The 17,320-nt window shown below is 31.7% G+C and overlaps 1 protein-coding gene across 10 annotated transcripts in view; it reads right to left on the reverse strand.

Annotated features, from left to right (window-relative positions):
- The window catches only part of LOC125064133 (NUAK family SNF1-like kinase 1), a 33,105-nt gene extending 17,069 nt beyond the window's left edge, over positions 1-16,036 (reverse strand). For all 10 annotated transcript variants that reach the window (XM_047670949.1, XM_047670957.1, XM_047670950.1 and 7 more), the window contains exons 1-2: positions 15,831-16,036; positions 2,983-3,088 (exon numbers count right to left, since the gene is read on the reverse strand). In XM_047670949.1, the coding sequence (XP_047526905.1) occupies positions 2,983-3,083 (101 nt within the window). In that variant the 5' untranslated portion in view covers positions 3,084-3,088; positions 15,831-16,036. The remainder of the gene's footprint in view (positions 1-2,982; positions 3,089-15,830) is intronic.
- Positions 16,037-17,320: the final 1,284 nt, after the last annotated feature.

Genomic DNA, 17,320 nt, shown 5'->3' on the forward strand with positions numbered 1-17,320 from the left:
AATGTTTAATAATAAAAAAAAAAAACTGATTTTTATTTTATTTCATTTAGTCAATTGTTTTAAATGAAAGTATTGTAATATGTTACATAATATTATTACGTATCATTTTGTCGTATCTTTATATTGTTTCGAGTAGTAATTTTATGTGCCTGCATGATTTTAAATGGAACTGTGTTAAAATAACATTTATTTTATAGGATATTACAGAACATAGCTCGATAGGTTTTCCTCCCGATAAAATTTATTTGAGGAAAACTGAACTTGAACTTAACTGCAACAGAGTGAAACAAACGTAATATTATATACATGCTTTATATAACGTTTAAACTATATAGTATATGTTAAACCGTTCACACTGTAAATACGCCTGATAAATTCTACATAAAGCAATATTTATTAACAAACAAGAGCATAACAAACTTACTATACATCCAATAAAAAGCGTATTTACTTTAATGAATAGAATAGTCGATAAGGTGTGAATTGAAGCAAAATATTGTATCATACACGCTAAATTTACATAACTATACGATATAATGCAACAATCAACCGGGCGAAGGTATTTTATCAGTTTACTATGTAAATATTTGAACATCTAGCTCACTCGATCCTAAGGATGCCCCACAACACTAATGTTTTACTAATAAAACTATTAGGTGACACGGGTTGACCATGTTTATTCAAAAAATTTCATAGCGCTAGATAAAACAGTTCGCGAATCTTGCCATCGCGATGTAGAATTGTGTACAATTTGACAAATTACGTGTACAATAATATTATTAACAACAGTGATACGTTTCAATTTATGTTTATAATTAATCTCGAGTTCCGTAGTGAAGGAAAACTTCTTTAGAAAATCCGAATCTTTCGGATTAACATCTGTTATTATCCAACAAAACGAATTAAAGCCGACTGGCGGAATGTGCCCTGAAACCTTCTGCTCGAAATGAGACCTTAGCCCAATAGTGGGACATTTACAGGCTATTAAATTACTTAAACGAGGACATTTATTTATAACACAATGACATCGCGAACATCTACTCTAATGTCAACCTGCATTTGTAACGCCCTAGCTTATAAAACTCAAGGGAAATAGATACGATCAGACGTTCCAAACATCAGAGTAGGGTAGAATAGGTATAAATAGTCTGGCTGTGTCGGTAAGTATAGAATAATTTATGTGATCCAAATCGCACCACAAAGTATGCATAGCCGTGTAACCCAGGAATTTACTCTTTAAACATCCATACAAATTTTCAATTGAATATTACCATACACACATACATATAAAAAGTATTTTACTTGTATTATTATTTCTATTCAATGATAAGGTAGAACAAAAGCGAAATATTTCCGACAATGAATTAACTATATCGATAAAACTACGGTAATAAAATGGGCGTAACCAGCGAGACAACCTATTGACGATTGTCTGACGCGACTTGATATTCAAAACAAATTTAACGTTTGCCTAGCTGCTTATACCTACTAAACTAAAGTTAGTATTAAAAGGATTTTACATATGTAAATCTAACGCGCCTGTATGTAGTAAGTTTGTAAAAGTAGCCGCATTATATTGAAGGTTAAGTTTTTAAACAAGTTTAGTTTGCATAAGGGAAACGACCTCATTCCTTACAAAATTTATACAAGAAATTATTTAAATTCTAAAAAATAAATAATTAACATTATTTGATTGAAATATAATTGGTAGGATTAAACTGAACTCATTTGCATGGTATATTTTTGTGTAGGTATTTAGTGAAGCTAGTGAACACGACAAATGCGTGTATAAATAATCCGTACTCAGTTCGCAGTATTAGAAGCCATAGAACAAACAATTTCATTATCCCTAATGCACTTTCTCGGAATTTTTTTTATACTATTTATCCTCCGTCGTAAAAATATGCTATGACTACACTATACGACAATAAACTAAAGGCCGCCATCCATTGGATTTAGGCAGGGTCATGCAAATAGGTTCTATCCCTAGACAACCAGGAATTTATACCAATAGTTTAATATTGCCTAAATAATTATTTCTCGTATATAGTAAATTTTCCTATTTTAGTTGTACATTCTTTTAACCGACTTTAAAAAAAGAAAGAGGTTATGTTTGACGCTTGGATTTTTTTACTCCAATTTTGTAGTTCATATAAAAACAATTGAGTTAGCTTTCACTTTACATTGCATCTTGTGCTACTTTTCCAGTCAGTTTTCCTCATCGACTTAGGTAATAATATTTTATTCTGAAAAATCAAATTTACCAAATTTTGATTTAATTATTTTAGATCTGTAATCTCTTCTGTACTTGGTAATTTTGTTATATTCTGGTGGGGTTTCCGCCAACCCGCATTGGAGCAGCGTGGTGGAATATGCTCCAAACCTTCTCCTCAAAGGGAGAGGAGGCCTTTATTCCAGCAGTGGGACATTTACGGGCTGCTAATGCTGGTGGGGTGTACTATGGTCTACGCCTACCTGGCTACGCTCATGCTAGGCATTGTATATCACTGGAATGATGATATACCATTTAACCTTTACCTAATTCCATTAAAATATATACATAAAAATGGAAAGGTTGGAAGTCCTCAATGACGTTATTTAAACCTTCCCACCCACAGATTATCGGAGAAGCCAAGCGTAGGTGCAATAAATCGAAACTTTAAAATGCGGTCAGTGGCTCACCACGACAGCGAACGATTGTAATAATAGTCAAATTATTCAACGTTTTCTCAGCTATTTTATACTGTAATCGAAAACAATTTACAAAATATTACAATAACAATTAAATATCTTTAAGAAGAAAAAATACTTAAACGGGATTATAATTAAGCTCTGTGTACATTTAAGAGAAAGCAAGATACAACTCTTGGCTTTGTCGATATTATAATTAACCCGTTTATATGGATATAGCATTATAATATATAAATTATGAACTACTCCTGGCCGCCTTTAACATGTAATGAAAATGATATTTTGTTATACCTTTGTTTGAGCCGAAGCCGGTGGTCGTGGAGGCGGACGTCCCCCGTGTTTTCGATCCCGTCCATGATATTTGCAGTACGCTTACTCTCGCCCACCACCATTTTGCCTGTAAAGAAAAAAAAAATGATTACACTTTCGGTATTAAAATTACATTACTTTATATATTTTATTACTTTTTACATAATAAAACTATTACTACTTCTGCTTTTGCTAAATTATCATTGTTCGTTTAAGAAATTTTTAATAAGTTACATGTATTTACTTTTAACGATTTATTTCGATATTTATAAAAATATCGATGATAATTGTATGGTCTTCATAACAGAAAGTTACGTTTGATTATTCCATTCGCGTGTATCGCTCTAATGACTCAACTCGTAATGTACTGCCTTAATTAATCGAAATTTAATTACATAATATATTTGGCATTTACTTTTCTAATAAAATATCGAATTTTATTACGAAATTTAGACAGGCATATAATTATAAATATAGATGTTATCCTAATGGGAAGTTTGCCGTATATATTCGCCTAAAGTACGAAAATTCTGAAGAATACATTTTCATTAAAAAGTTGACTGTATGTAGCTCGATACATTTGTCTTATGGTCAATTTTCGTTGTCAACATATTTGATTTTGTGATTATTTTGTATTGTTTCGTTCATTTTAGTTTTATACCAAATGTCAAGAAATGTCTAAATTATCTAACTTTTTCTTACATTCATTATTTAAAGCAAGTTTGATGTTCCACGCAATAACAGGTCTGGGAAATTGGGGCTACTGGGGCGGAAGGTTCTTACGCTATATGCACAAACTTGTTATTTGAAGAAGCTAAAAAATCTTGCCGAGAATCTACCCTATAAGTATTCCAATATAATTCGTTCGCATGAGATAGATCTTCGGTCAGTTGTGCGCACGCTCGCCAAGGTTTCCGAATTAGTACAACAATTATAGAACAGGTGACGCGCGAGTCGTTTTTAAAATTGAAAACCACGCGGAAGTCGCGGGAAAAATGTAGTTTAATACATAAGTACATCATTTATTACCAAGAGTCCAATAACTTTAACTGATTCAAATTCGAAGTTTTCTTTCAATGCATATGACCACTTCATATGTGAAAGTACAATATTTAATGACAAAATTACACCTATGTTAAATCGGGTGGGCGGTGTACCTACGTACTAATTTAAACACACAAATATTTATTTTGCAACGTACTTTTCACTAGTAGACAGCGTGTGAAGAATTAGCGCGATGAAAGAAATGTATAATAAGGTCATTGCTTTCAAAAATGGTTCTGGTTTATTTATGTTCTAAGATTTAATAAAATAACAAAATTTTTCAATGGAACTACAATTACAGAAATAAAATATCATTTAATTTATTTAACATGATATGTTTTTAGGAAATACGGTTTGGCTAATATTCTTAATTTATGAAGAAGAAAGTGACACAATTACTTGAAACGGATTTAGCATAGAATTTTTTGAATTGCGTTCAACTCAGATTTGTTGTATTTTGCCGAACCTTTGGTAGATTTTTGAAAATCATCAATAAAGATTTTGACTTGGACTTTCGACTCCAACAAACTACCGCTGATTATTATTCGTGTGACTCATTTATTCTTGTCTGCAGTAATGGAAACCGTTTAGTATCGGATGACATTATGCCACAGTAAGTTTTTCCACCAAAAGCGGCTTTGATTTTTTCGAGTCAGTTCGAAAGGAGTTATACAGCAACATATTATATATATTTATATTAATTATGTCGCTAAATAAAACATAAAGTTACCTAAATATTATTTTTTCATTTTTATGTTTAGAGAGTTACAGGCTGTGTATACATTACAAGTGTACATAGGAAATTCTTTGATTAAATGCAATAATTATTTTTATTCACGAATATTTGAGTTTTAAATCGATTTAACAATTTAGTAATTTTTTAACTTACTGCGTAACGACGCGAGAAATGGACGTTAATTGATGTGTTATGTTTGACAGCATAACTAACAACCTAGTTGCATGTTCATTTTAATTAGTTAAGTGATTAGGACATACGGAACCGGAACGGCCCGTCTACATTTTACATAATGGACCGTTAGAAGGCCCACGGGATTGTTTCTGGTATCAAATTAATTATAATTAACTCGCTCATATGACTCGCCCGCTATTACATATCGGATATATACATTGTAGTTACATTCGTTGATAACTTTACCATAATTTAAAATCTATGATTGCTGCTAATAACATAACTAATTTTGATTTTTAATATACATCTTCGTTTTAGGCCGAAATCACCTTATAAGCATTAAATATAAACCATAAAGTAGTACCTAGAAGAGACTTAGATAACTCGGAACATTAATATATAACGTAAAATAACGTTTAAACCATAACAATAACATAAAATAGCTCAATTGGTTTGGTTAGATAATAGTTGAGGAGTTTCTTCGTCTCGAGCCAATCCTGGGTGTAGAATCGGGTCATGCTCACAATAAAAATGCATTGTCATCGAAACTGAATTAGTTATAAAAAATTACAACTCGGTAGAATAAGAGGAAGTCGTTCAAATACGGCTTGCTTGAAATGACTTAAAAAAAACTAGCAAACATTGCAAGTTAAATAAAATCGTGTTAAAATTTGTCTGCAGACAGCAGAAAGTTGAGAAATATAATTTTCTCTAATCTATTTGTATTGCTGAACTAAAAACAATGGTTCGGAACGGTCCGATTTGAGGAAGTTTCACGTAGACAATTATTTTTGGTGCGTGTCTACAATACAATACGAAGTATAAATTTTCTATGTTGTCTATATATATTATACTAGGCATAAAAAGTTCGCTGTATGTCCTTCCTTGGACATCAATCTTGCTCTATACCAAATTTCACCAAAATCGATACAGTAGTTTGGCCGTGAAAGAGCAATAGATACAAATATACATTTGCCAAACTGCTGTATCGATTTTGATGAAATTTGGTATAGAGCAAGATTGATGTCCAAGGAAGGACATACAGTCTGTCTATACAGACGGAGTTACTTTCGTACGTATAATATAATAAAAGAAATTGCCGTTTATGATGTATACTAAAGACTTTCATAAAATTAATCTTTCGTAGTATAAATTATACATATAACAACATATACATTGTTATTCAGGTGTTAAAGCATTGTTTATCAGCTACAATACATTTATTAAGCGCGGCGCGCTGGATTTACGTAACTTCGAGATCGAATTGTGTGCAAAAAATTTATGTAACGATACTGACGCAAACGGAGTTGTAAGCGTTCCTAATGGTATTATATGATTGATATATATAACTAAAATGTTGATAATACTACAAAATAAAGTTTTCATCGATATAAACCTTTTAATACTTGAAATCCTTTTGATTCGCGTCGTTTTATATGTTAATATAGAATGATAAACCAAAATTCCTTATAATCGATTTTTCAACAAGAGGTGCCTGACCTCTGAGTGTAAATCCAGGTCTCGAGTGTGGGCGAGCCTTAGCAACCACTTTAATAAAAAAGTATTGATAAAATGAATTCTTCAACCGATAATTTGAAAAATATGAAACTTTTCAAATGAGATTTACGAGACTAAAATGTATTATTAATCTTAAATACAACTCGTAACTTATTCAAATTGGATTAGAAAAAAAAAAAAATATTTATTATGTTTAGCAGGTTGCTACTTTTGGTATCATCTTTCATGGAGTAATAAAACCAATTTTCGTAAGTATCAAAAGCATATGAGTATAAAAGAAATTGCTTATTATCAAGTTTTAGTATATCGGTTATAGTTTGGACAATATTCGCTTGAGTATATTGAATGATAGTTTTCTCTCTCATTACGTTAATGAAAAGTCTGTAAATATCCTCTGTGGCCGTGTAGACCAAAGTATATGGAAATAACATTATTATAAATATATATATTATATATATGTTTATCATGTAACTAGCAATTGATGCATTGAATTGAATAATTTAGACGATAGCGAGGTTCGAAATCGCTTCGACAATTGTCGAATGACTTTGTCTAGCCCCTCTAACAATCTTACAATAGTCTCGATACGAAAGAAGGGGGATACTTATTCATACGAGTCGACACGATTTAAAAAATATTATATTTATCGAAGAACACTCAATTTAGTAACAATAAACGTTATCAGATGAGAATAAATTTAATACCGGTAAATAACATTTAAAACAGAACATTTTTAAATTGTTATTAAACGTACCTAATAGTTAAAGACCTAACCTCTGATTTAAGAAAATATTAAGTGTTCTATTTTCCCCTTACTTACAGAACCCTAAAGAGAGAACATCTTAAAACTATTTTTTTATTGAGATTGTCTACATTTTCTACGAAGCTTGACATTGAATCCGACACAATAAGAATCTGTTTGCTATTTTCGTCAGTGGTGACTATTTCATTTTCCTTGTCACTCTTTGTTAAACGATTCTTATCATACATTAAACTCAATACCCACACGTGGCTGGTAATATTCGGATTAAGGAATGCTGTGTCTTCTTCTTTCGAATGTCAAATCAATGATGAATGAAAGAGAGAAAACAGTGTTTAAATTAATAAGTATAATATAAATATAATATGTATAATTTAATTTATATAACGGTGACTATATCTATTTTACAAATTATTTAAAAGCAATTAATGATAAAAAGATCCTTTATAGATATATATTATATTATTAGTTATTTTATTGTCCTAAATATTCCATAAGTTATTTCATTTGGAATTTCTTACTGATTGATTAACGGTATTTACAAATCAATCGAGCAAAGCTAGGATTTTTTTATAAAAGGCTTATCGTGACTTGACTAGTGACAGTTATTCGAAGCATATTTTTTTTAAGCCGTACTCAAGGTTTTTTCATTCGTGTCTTCGACATCATAATTATTATTAATAATCCTAATCGCTTAAACGATAGCGTAATGTACATACAATCGTCTAACTTGTAAATGTCTCAAATCAAACCATGTCATCGTATATCACGGTCTTAAGGTTTTTTCATGCTAATTAGCCTCATAATTCAACTTTCATAAAATCATTCTAATTTATAAGATATTTACCCGGAATCGTTTGAGAAAAATAGCTCTGTTGTTATACAGAATGTAATAAAAACAAATTAAACGCTGCGAGGAAGTAGGGCGGTCGGTTACCCGGATGAATTGCGTTAGTGTGAATGCTTCGGCATAATTCATCATGCAAAATTGCTACATAAATTAGCTTCGTTAAATACCTTCTGATCGACATTTCGCTGTGAATAATTAACATACCATATTCTTAAAAAAAATACAAACTATTACATGGATCAGCCAGTTATGTATATTGAACATAAAACGACATTCAACATTAAGAAGAATAGATCTTCTTTAATTTCGATATTCTATAAAAAATGCTTAGCAATAAAAGTGTCAATGTTTATCAGCCCGCGTGGCCTTTTCAATGGCATTGGCGTCATGTGAGCGGTCGTCCTGAAAAATGCGGCGCAAGTAGCCAATTAATATGCGGGATAGTGTGAGGCCGGCGTCTCGGCGCCTCTATAAATATCACGTTCTGCCGAACGGCAGTGCCGCAGCCGAACCGCCGCCGCTTGCCACCGACCGGCGATACATTGAAGACGAAGCGTAATCTCGACTTCTAAATGGATATATTGCCCGACATTCGTGTTTATTACTTTATTTCATCCGTTTGCGAAGAAATATACTAAATTTAAACGAATGATGACATTTCTCGCAGTATGCTGAATATATCTCCGAAAATCGATTGAAAATAAAGAGCAAGCTGTCTCTGTCAAGCTATGGTAGACTAAGGAGCGATAATAATAAATCGTCGCGTGAACGTTAATGATTTAATATTGAACTACCGTTGTATCCCGGAAGCACGGCTTGTCCCAAAGTCGATGGCGGCAGCGCGGCGTCATCAGAGGTACGCGAGATGCCGCGAGTGATCGCGCTATTTCTGTCCACTCACCAGTTGAATAACCTCCAATCAACTATTCGCACTTAGTTCGCCGACGATTCCTACTAACACGGACTACATGCAATAAACCTAATTTAAATTGAAACACAAAAACAGTATTCAAGATGTAGATTTTCTAAAATGGTACATATCATTTTATTTATGTCTGATTTTCTGGTTGAAATTTAAAGCGGTATTAGACTTTATTTTAATTGGCTACATTCTTTTTTTTTTAATAATAATTAATTTGGCATAAAAACGTCAAAGAGCTTGCGTCAGAAAAATTTAATCTAATCGTATCTAACGCTGAACAATAACAATAAAAAGGAAATATTCCCGCTCTTACCGAAGACGTTTCATTGGGTGCTCTAATGAAAAGTAAAAATCCGTAAAAAGTAATTTGTAGGCAAAGTTAGCAGCTCTAAGCAATTCAATACGAACTGATAATTCTTATAGGCTATAATTAGAAGAGAAATTATAAAGCTAATGTACAAGCTATGGCGCTTTAATTGTATTGAAGATTTTATATTAAATATGGGTCGTAGAATCTTAAGCACACTGCTCAAATGATTAATTTTCGGGACCACCCTTAATGTATAACTATCCAATAAAAATCATCACTGAAATCCATTCAAAATCGACAAGATGACGACCAACCTTTTTCTTTTTTAAGTCTGCTAAAATTTCATTAAGTACGTTACAAATTAATTTAAAATACACCTTCAACATATATTTTCTCTCACAAAAATCGATGGAATAAATATTCAACATTAATTTAATAGCATTAAAAAAATCACGAGCCACGGATTACACCCAGATACTTCAAAACTAACGAAATAAAACTAGTCGTACGATAATTGTCGATACATATGTCGCAAATATTAGCCCGTGCCTGCCCGCTAAAATAACGTAACAATGAGACGACGCAGTTCCTAACGTACGTATTTTTGTCGTAAAACTTTATAATTTGGCATAGTCTAGAACTTTGGACTAGTGAGTGTAACGAATATAGAACATAATTCCATGCTGCTGACTCAACATTGCATTTTACACTAAATCAAGATTGTAAATTATATTTAGTATTTGTGTCTGTCTTTAAAGAGTAAGTAATATCGTCACGGAGGCTATATTTATTGTAGTATAATTCAAATTCAGAAACATGGTGAATATTCATTTATCCTTCGTTCTATCCTAAAATGTTGTTATATTACAACGATTAAAATGAATTAATGTTAACAGTTTTCGTGAACACGTTTTTGATTTCAGATGTGATAAAACCAAGTAATTGCATTGAAGCAAGAGTCAACAAATGAAGCGTTATTGGATAGAGGCCAATTATTCAATAAATATTTAATGAAAATACTTGAAGTGCTGTTATCGAATGTTATCGACTGAATATATTATCGGACATATGTATGTGCCCGTGTTAGGAACGATACGACAACACGGAAACTACGAGAGATCAATGAATGTTATCCAAGAACATTCCCAAGCGATCTGTGGTCGAATTACATACGGTACATGCTACATATATATTGGTCGTGCTGTTTTTCCCACTTTCCTGAGCTTACACAAATTAAACACATGGGAACTTAGTGTACCCGGATACCAATATGAAATACATGCAAAAATCTGTAGTGTTTTTAATTTAATAAAAAAGATTTGTTTGTCTCATATAAATATTTAAATGTCATTTTACAACTACCAAATTTCCAATCCTAAGCACTTTTTTAAGACAACCGTACTAATGCAATAAAGATGTTAGTATATAAAAGGTTCTCATACCATCTTATTTGCACACTATTCGCACCTCCGCACCGGTACGGTTGGAAAAAAAAGTAAATTTTTATGTATGTATAATGTTTGTAAATTTTCAGCTTACATTTCAAGCGCGACTAGTTACTGTCTCTTGTTTGTTTAGTTAAGATTAAAATTTGTTATTGTTTTGCTGATCGTCATTTTGTTATTATTATTGTTGTCAATTGTTATTGGAATTGTTAAAATGACTCCTTTTAAGGAGATCAACAATATGCAGTGACGCCAGAGAAATACAATAATTAACAATGTATTAAATTATTTTGAACAAATACATATTTTTCATTCAAACGTCCTTTTTTCCATGATCAAGTGAATTTAATAAAACGCCAAACTAAAAAGCAGTTTGTTATTCACCTACAAATCTTTAAATACAATCGGTATTTAAAATTTTAAATGTATATAAATCATTTCTTTATTAGAAAAGAAGAAAATCATTTCTTTATTAATACCATAATATTGAACTTTATTTTACGGGTGACGTGTTTTTGAGCACGGGTGAATCGCTTAATCACTAAGACACAGATCGTATATCAAAATAGTTGTAAAAATACCCGTCCAAAAACAGGAGAGATTTAAGAAATTACAGAGATTATAATAAAGATTTCCATGTAAAACTTTACATATAAAAATTTAATATTCATAATAAACATAACTTTTGAGTACGTAAAACAATATATCTTAATTAAGGCCAAACGATTTTTATATTCTGTATTTTCAAAAAACAAAATTTCAGCTAACATTCTGACAACCTACGTATAAAAATTGTCTTAAGTAAATAACTAACAGCGACAACGCGTAATTATTCCACTGTTGGGCAAAAGTCTGAAGCTTATTCAACCGTACTGCTTGGATTGGGACTGAACGTATATTATTTATCTATTTGACACTAGTTTCTTATGTTATTACCCATTGCCGCAGAGATAATCACAAATTAGGGAAATCAACGGTTGCTCAGCTTGATGAGCGGAACTTCGGTGCAGTCCACGTCTCCTAATAACTTGAAAATCTCTGCTTGATATTTAAGCTGTTCGAATATTGAAAAACAATTAATTTCGCATTATTTTAGGTAATCAAACAATTTTGCTGTTTTATTTTCAGTGTCTCAATAGCAATCGGGTAAAATTTCGTCAAATAAGCGAAATTATGACTCATACGTATCGTTCAATGACCTATTTATATGTACTTTTGTGAAATTTTAAAAACGTTTCGAAAGATTAAAATTAAATGCTACGATACCTAAACGTACAACGATTTTGGAATATTGATTCCATCTTATGAGAATAACCGACAAGAAACTAAGTAGTCATTATATTTCGCTGATTAAAATAAATAAAATTTTAGTAATATATTCTACATGGAAATCAAATAAAGGCAACCTTACGCTTTCAACATCAACATTCTTCACAAAAATATCTTGTAAAATAAATAAATAAATACTCATAGTCAATTTGTGAAATTAGTTAGAGGCTTTTGATAAAAATATATTAAAACCGATTTGAAGTAAGTTTTGGTAAACGTATTTTACGGAAAAATATGATATTATAATTAATTGATTCTAATAAATAAAAGAAGATTCATTATTTACCTTGCAATACCATAGACCACGTGGATAAATTTTAGTGCACAAGTATGTGCGCAAATATAAGTGCATTTTCTATTCTTTCGCTCGCATAATCCGATGAGAAGGCAAATTTGACACGACCGGAAGTCTTTTAGGCGCAATACCAATGCTTTGCAGGCTTTCCGAGCACGGGACTATTTAATCTCCCAGAATTCGAACGCAAAGTATAAGAACTTTTAATCGTCCCGTAGGTTGAACTTGAGGTATGCGGCCTTATATGCTATTCATAAGATCAAAAACCTATAACATCCTCCTGACTGAATTTCAGTTACGGTGGTCAAACCCTAGGACCTGCATAGACAATTACCCAACAGATTTATGTTTATATGTATAAGACAAAAGAATAACACCACTATTATAATCCAACTACCTAGACCTAGGAGATCAGACGCAGGACAAGGACAGAATGTTATACCGCAAACTTCTAATAAAATTTTCGATGTGACAGAAAAACCCAGTAAGTTTTATTGCCCGACTTGGAACTCAAGTCTTTACGACTACACCGACAAGCCGGTTAAATCTCTCATAAGTGGTGAAATTGTCGCTAAAAGTAACTCGTATTGTTTTAGAGATAGCTAACTAGAGGATAGGTATAGAATAGGATATACGAATGGCAGATGTTCAACCGACACATGCAACTTTCCTCACATGTTTGCCTTCATCGCCGAGCAAGAGTTCGTTTATAAAGACAAATAATACACATACAAATTCCCTAGTGTTTTTTTGGATTTGGACCCGCAAACTGTGCCTAATATATACGTATTCGGGCAATCCCATTCAAAGATTTGGTATATAGTACGACTATATTACTTTAACAATTTATTCTCGTCTAAAACGCACCTGGATGTTTCTCTTAAGACATTGTTGTCATTCTTAAAAATCATTGGCTTAGAACCATTCGGTTGGCTTAGAATATAATGAATTAGAATAACTTTACGTAACTCTATTGTACTAATCAATTGTTAAAAATAATGGAGAAATACACGTTAATATTGCGCTAAAGTACCTACTAGGTAAATACTGTAAACTAATTCGCAATTCTATTTTTCCACATTATTTTTTGTGAGTTTGTACTTAAACGTACATGTATTTAGCAAAGTCTATACAGGCGGAATTTAAGGTATTCTTTTTCAATAAAGACGGTTATCAACAATAATAGTAGTTCCTCAATCAAGTCATACAGCAAGCTCATGGTCAGTTCTCATCCGCAATGTATATGTTAGCAGCAATTTGTATTATTCAGGTATTCTATACAACACCTAGGCAAAGTATAGAATACCTAAAACATGTAAGTAATGTATGAAATATTATAAATTAGCATTATAACTTTACCTACGTGATTAAGACAATACTTAGGGATTGTATAGAGTACTTGCTAATACACAATGTGTATTAAATAAATACATTTTGTTCAGTTTTACCCCTTAGTGTTTTTAAGAAAATGATAGCGCGAGGGAGCATCCAGTGCAGTAGAGGGGGGCCAGGTACAGACTGTTACACGAGGCGAAGCCGCTACACATCCTGTTGCGCCGTAGGCCATTTTTTTTTTCGAAATTTTTGTTTAACAATTCAACGCAAAGCAAATAGCCTGCTTGCCTGCATGTCAATTCTTTCCTGCTCACGTCATTTGTTGCGCAAATTGTATTGTATAGAATATTTAGGCAAGGAATAGAATACCACTCTACAGATTACCGGTATATATACATCGCGCCCACGCTTCCTCGCGTGTTGTACATATTTGATAAATACAAGAAATTAAAACACCCCCCCTAATAAATTTATTTATTTATTTATTTATTGTTAAAATAAATAAATAAATAAATAAATAAATTAACGATGTCCTTCTTTTACCAAAATCATTCAGAATTTCAAAATCAATCAATTCAAAACATGTAATTTCATTTCAACTATTTTTCTTTTAACATTTTCATTAATGCAGTTGAAAGATTATATTCAGCTTTTTAGAATGTTACTCCAAATCATTCTATAAACCATTGAAAGTAACAAAATATGTGTTGCCAGAATAATAAAGGCAAAATTAAACCGTCTCATTTAAAAACAAACAAAAGTTTAATTCAGTTTCAAATCTGAAATTATGTATATTAAGTACTTGCATTTATTTTCATTTATAAAGTAATACGTAAAAGGCTTTGTTGACATTGTAGCAAATTTTTTTAAATATATATTTAATTTTAGTACAAATGCACATTATAAAGCACCATACAATATGCTTTGGTGCACAATCCAAAGAATATAAATAACATAAGAAAAATTCAAACAGCCGATTCTTCTAGACTACCTTTGGGAATAATTTGCACAGAAAATAAATATAATTTTATCAAGCTTTTCTGGCCTAAATTCTCACACACGAAGACAATATAATACTAATTTAAGTTGTGAGACTTCACAATGAAACAAAAAACACCTGTGGATCTTTAAAAAAGGAATCTGTCTTGAAATCAAATGTAGCTATATGTATGTACAGTTTGAAGAGAAGAATCAGAAGAAACATGCATGTGATTGATGAAATTCAGCTGAATTCATTTGTATCCACAAACTCACCGTGTAGAGAGCTTATCTCCAACAATTCTCCATAAAGGAATGTCTTGTGTTTTTTCTACACTACTGATCTTAATTATTTCGACCTGGTCATAAATCTATGTCATGAAATCTATGCTCAGAAATTTAGGAAGTTTAAATTAAAACTACAGACCCAGTTTCCATTTTATTATAAGAATATAACTGGTGCACAAATAGCCAAGGACAGACATTTGTTTTGAAAGTTTGAATTAACTTTCTATTGTAATTATTATCCTGTTGTGAAAGCAACAGATTAAAAAGGATTAGTTAGTATGTTATTAGATTAATAATAAAATAAAATTTTATAGCAAAATCACTACTTTGCATTAAAATCATAAAATCTTAAATTGTAATTCTTCCTTAACCTTAAGTTCCTGTCTCAAGCCAAAATTAAATAATCTTAATTAGGTAGTTTATAATAAAACTAAAAGAACCTACTGAGTAAGAGTATTTAGTACTTGAGCGATGCTTTCAATAAAATGTTAAAAATACACTTTTTTCGGGACGATAATGCCGTCGGATGATTCATAAACCCAAATGTTTACAGCAGTTGGTATCGCCTGCTGATGTCATGTAAGCTCGCTAAGGCATCCAATAACTCACGACGTTCATGACTCCTGCCTCGATTCAACAGAAGGCACGTACATAAATTCCACGAACCCTAAAACTGCATACCATATCGATACTCGAAATTTCTTAATATATTAGTATCCAGCCTTTATGGTGCTCATAATCTTATGTAACGGTTCCAAGCATAAGTTTCCGATCACATAATTACGAATGCATAAAGATTACTAGTTATTCTATAGTAATAATATTTTAAGCGTAGGAGTTAAATACCTTTATTTTATGTGTAATCCAATATCCCAAAGAATGTCGAAGTCTTATTATCACACGAGTAACACTGTCATTCATGTAAATTAACACAACATCACATAGCAGCACTACACAAATTTTCACTTATAATTGATAAAAATTGTGAAAATATCACATAATGCGCCATTTTCGCAATAAATCCGTAGGACAGCAGACGGCAATCGCTGCCATCTTTTTTGTCAAATGTCTAAAAACTAAATATAGCGCTTTAAACGAACTCTAGTGTTATTTTTAGAAAATACGTTTATACATCCTTTGTAACGCCATCTACTTGTAAACCAATAAAATTTACGTTGGCTAGATGTCGCTTACCGTGAATAGAGTTGATATTACTTTATGACGGAAACTGTAGATGTCGCTACAATTTGAAAGCGCGAAATTTAATGATAAAACTTATAAATTTTACATTTAATATGATTGCTACTATGATACTGTGTATTATAGTGGAATTATTAGTAAAGTACAGATACATTTTAAAAATAATAAAAAATACTTTGAAATTAAAATGACCGATAACGCTCACCAAAGCTTTTTCTTTCTGAACAGATACTTTTCTCCAATTGGAAGAGACATAGAATAGAGATGTAGATTTTTACTAATTTAGAGTTGAAATTTATAGTTTTTTAAAGCTTATTAAGATTTATCTTTAATTGTTACAATTTTTTATATACATATTTAGACACAACATCAAGATTTAAATCTTGATGTTGTGTCTAAAATATATGTCGATAAAATTATCCAACAGGTAAGTCTATAATATCGAAATTACTATTTAGGATAGAACGGGTTCCACAGTGACCATAATTTTATAGAATTGGACAACCACAATTTATAAATATTACTATTATAATCACCGCCCGTCGTTATTCTCAACATCCGTTTATTGTATAATATTTATTTTGAAACCTTTCCTTGAACTTTCTAAAATTCTCTCAAGTTGACTCATGTATTTGAATACAAGAAAGAGTTATTTACAATGTCGTGAATATCAGGACGAACGTATGATATAACATGATAGATAATAAGTGGTTAGTGTCTAGTGTACCGGGCTTGTCCGGGATAAATTCGAATCCAGTGTAGGTTTAGTAAAAGTATCCGTCCTCGTACTTCGGAAAGGTCCTACAGTCATTGGTCCTGGTGCGTGGTTTCTGCGTATGGTCGGATCCGATGGCTATCGCGCTATGAGAGAGAAGTAAATACAGTACAAAATATTGCAGATGTGCCTTTTCTTAAAATTGTTTTATGTGAATACTATGTTTTGGAAGTTACGCCTGTGAGGATTTTTCTTTGACAATGGACAACACTTACAACACACAATAAAAAAAGCAATTAATTCGCTTTTTAAATATATATTTATTGGGTCATTTGCAAAGAGGAAAAATTTGATTCCTCCAAGATTAGTCAATCACGTACCAGGGCAGCTGATCTTTCAAAACCATTTATGATATGTTGGC

Source organism: Vanessa atalanta, chromosome 5 (assembly GCF_905147765.1).
Source record: "Vanessa atalanta chromosome 5, ilVanAtal1.2, whole genome shotgun sequence".
Lineage (NCBI taxonomy): Eukaryota > Metazoa > Arthropoda > Insecta > Lepidoptera > Nymphalidae > Vanessa > Vanessa atalanta.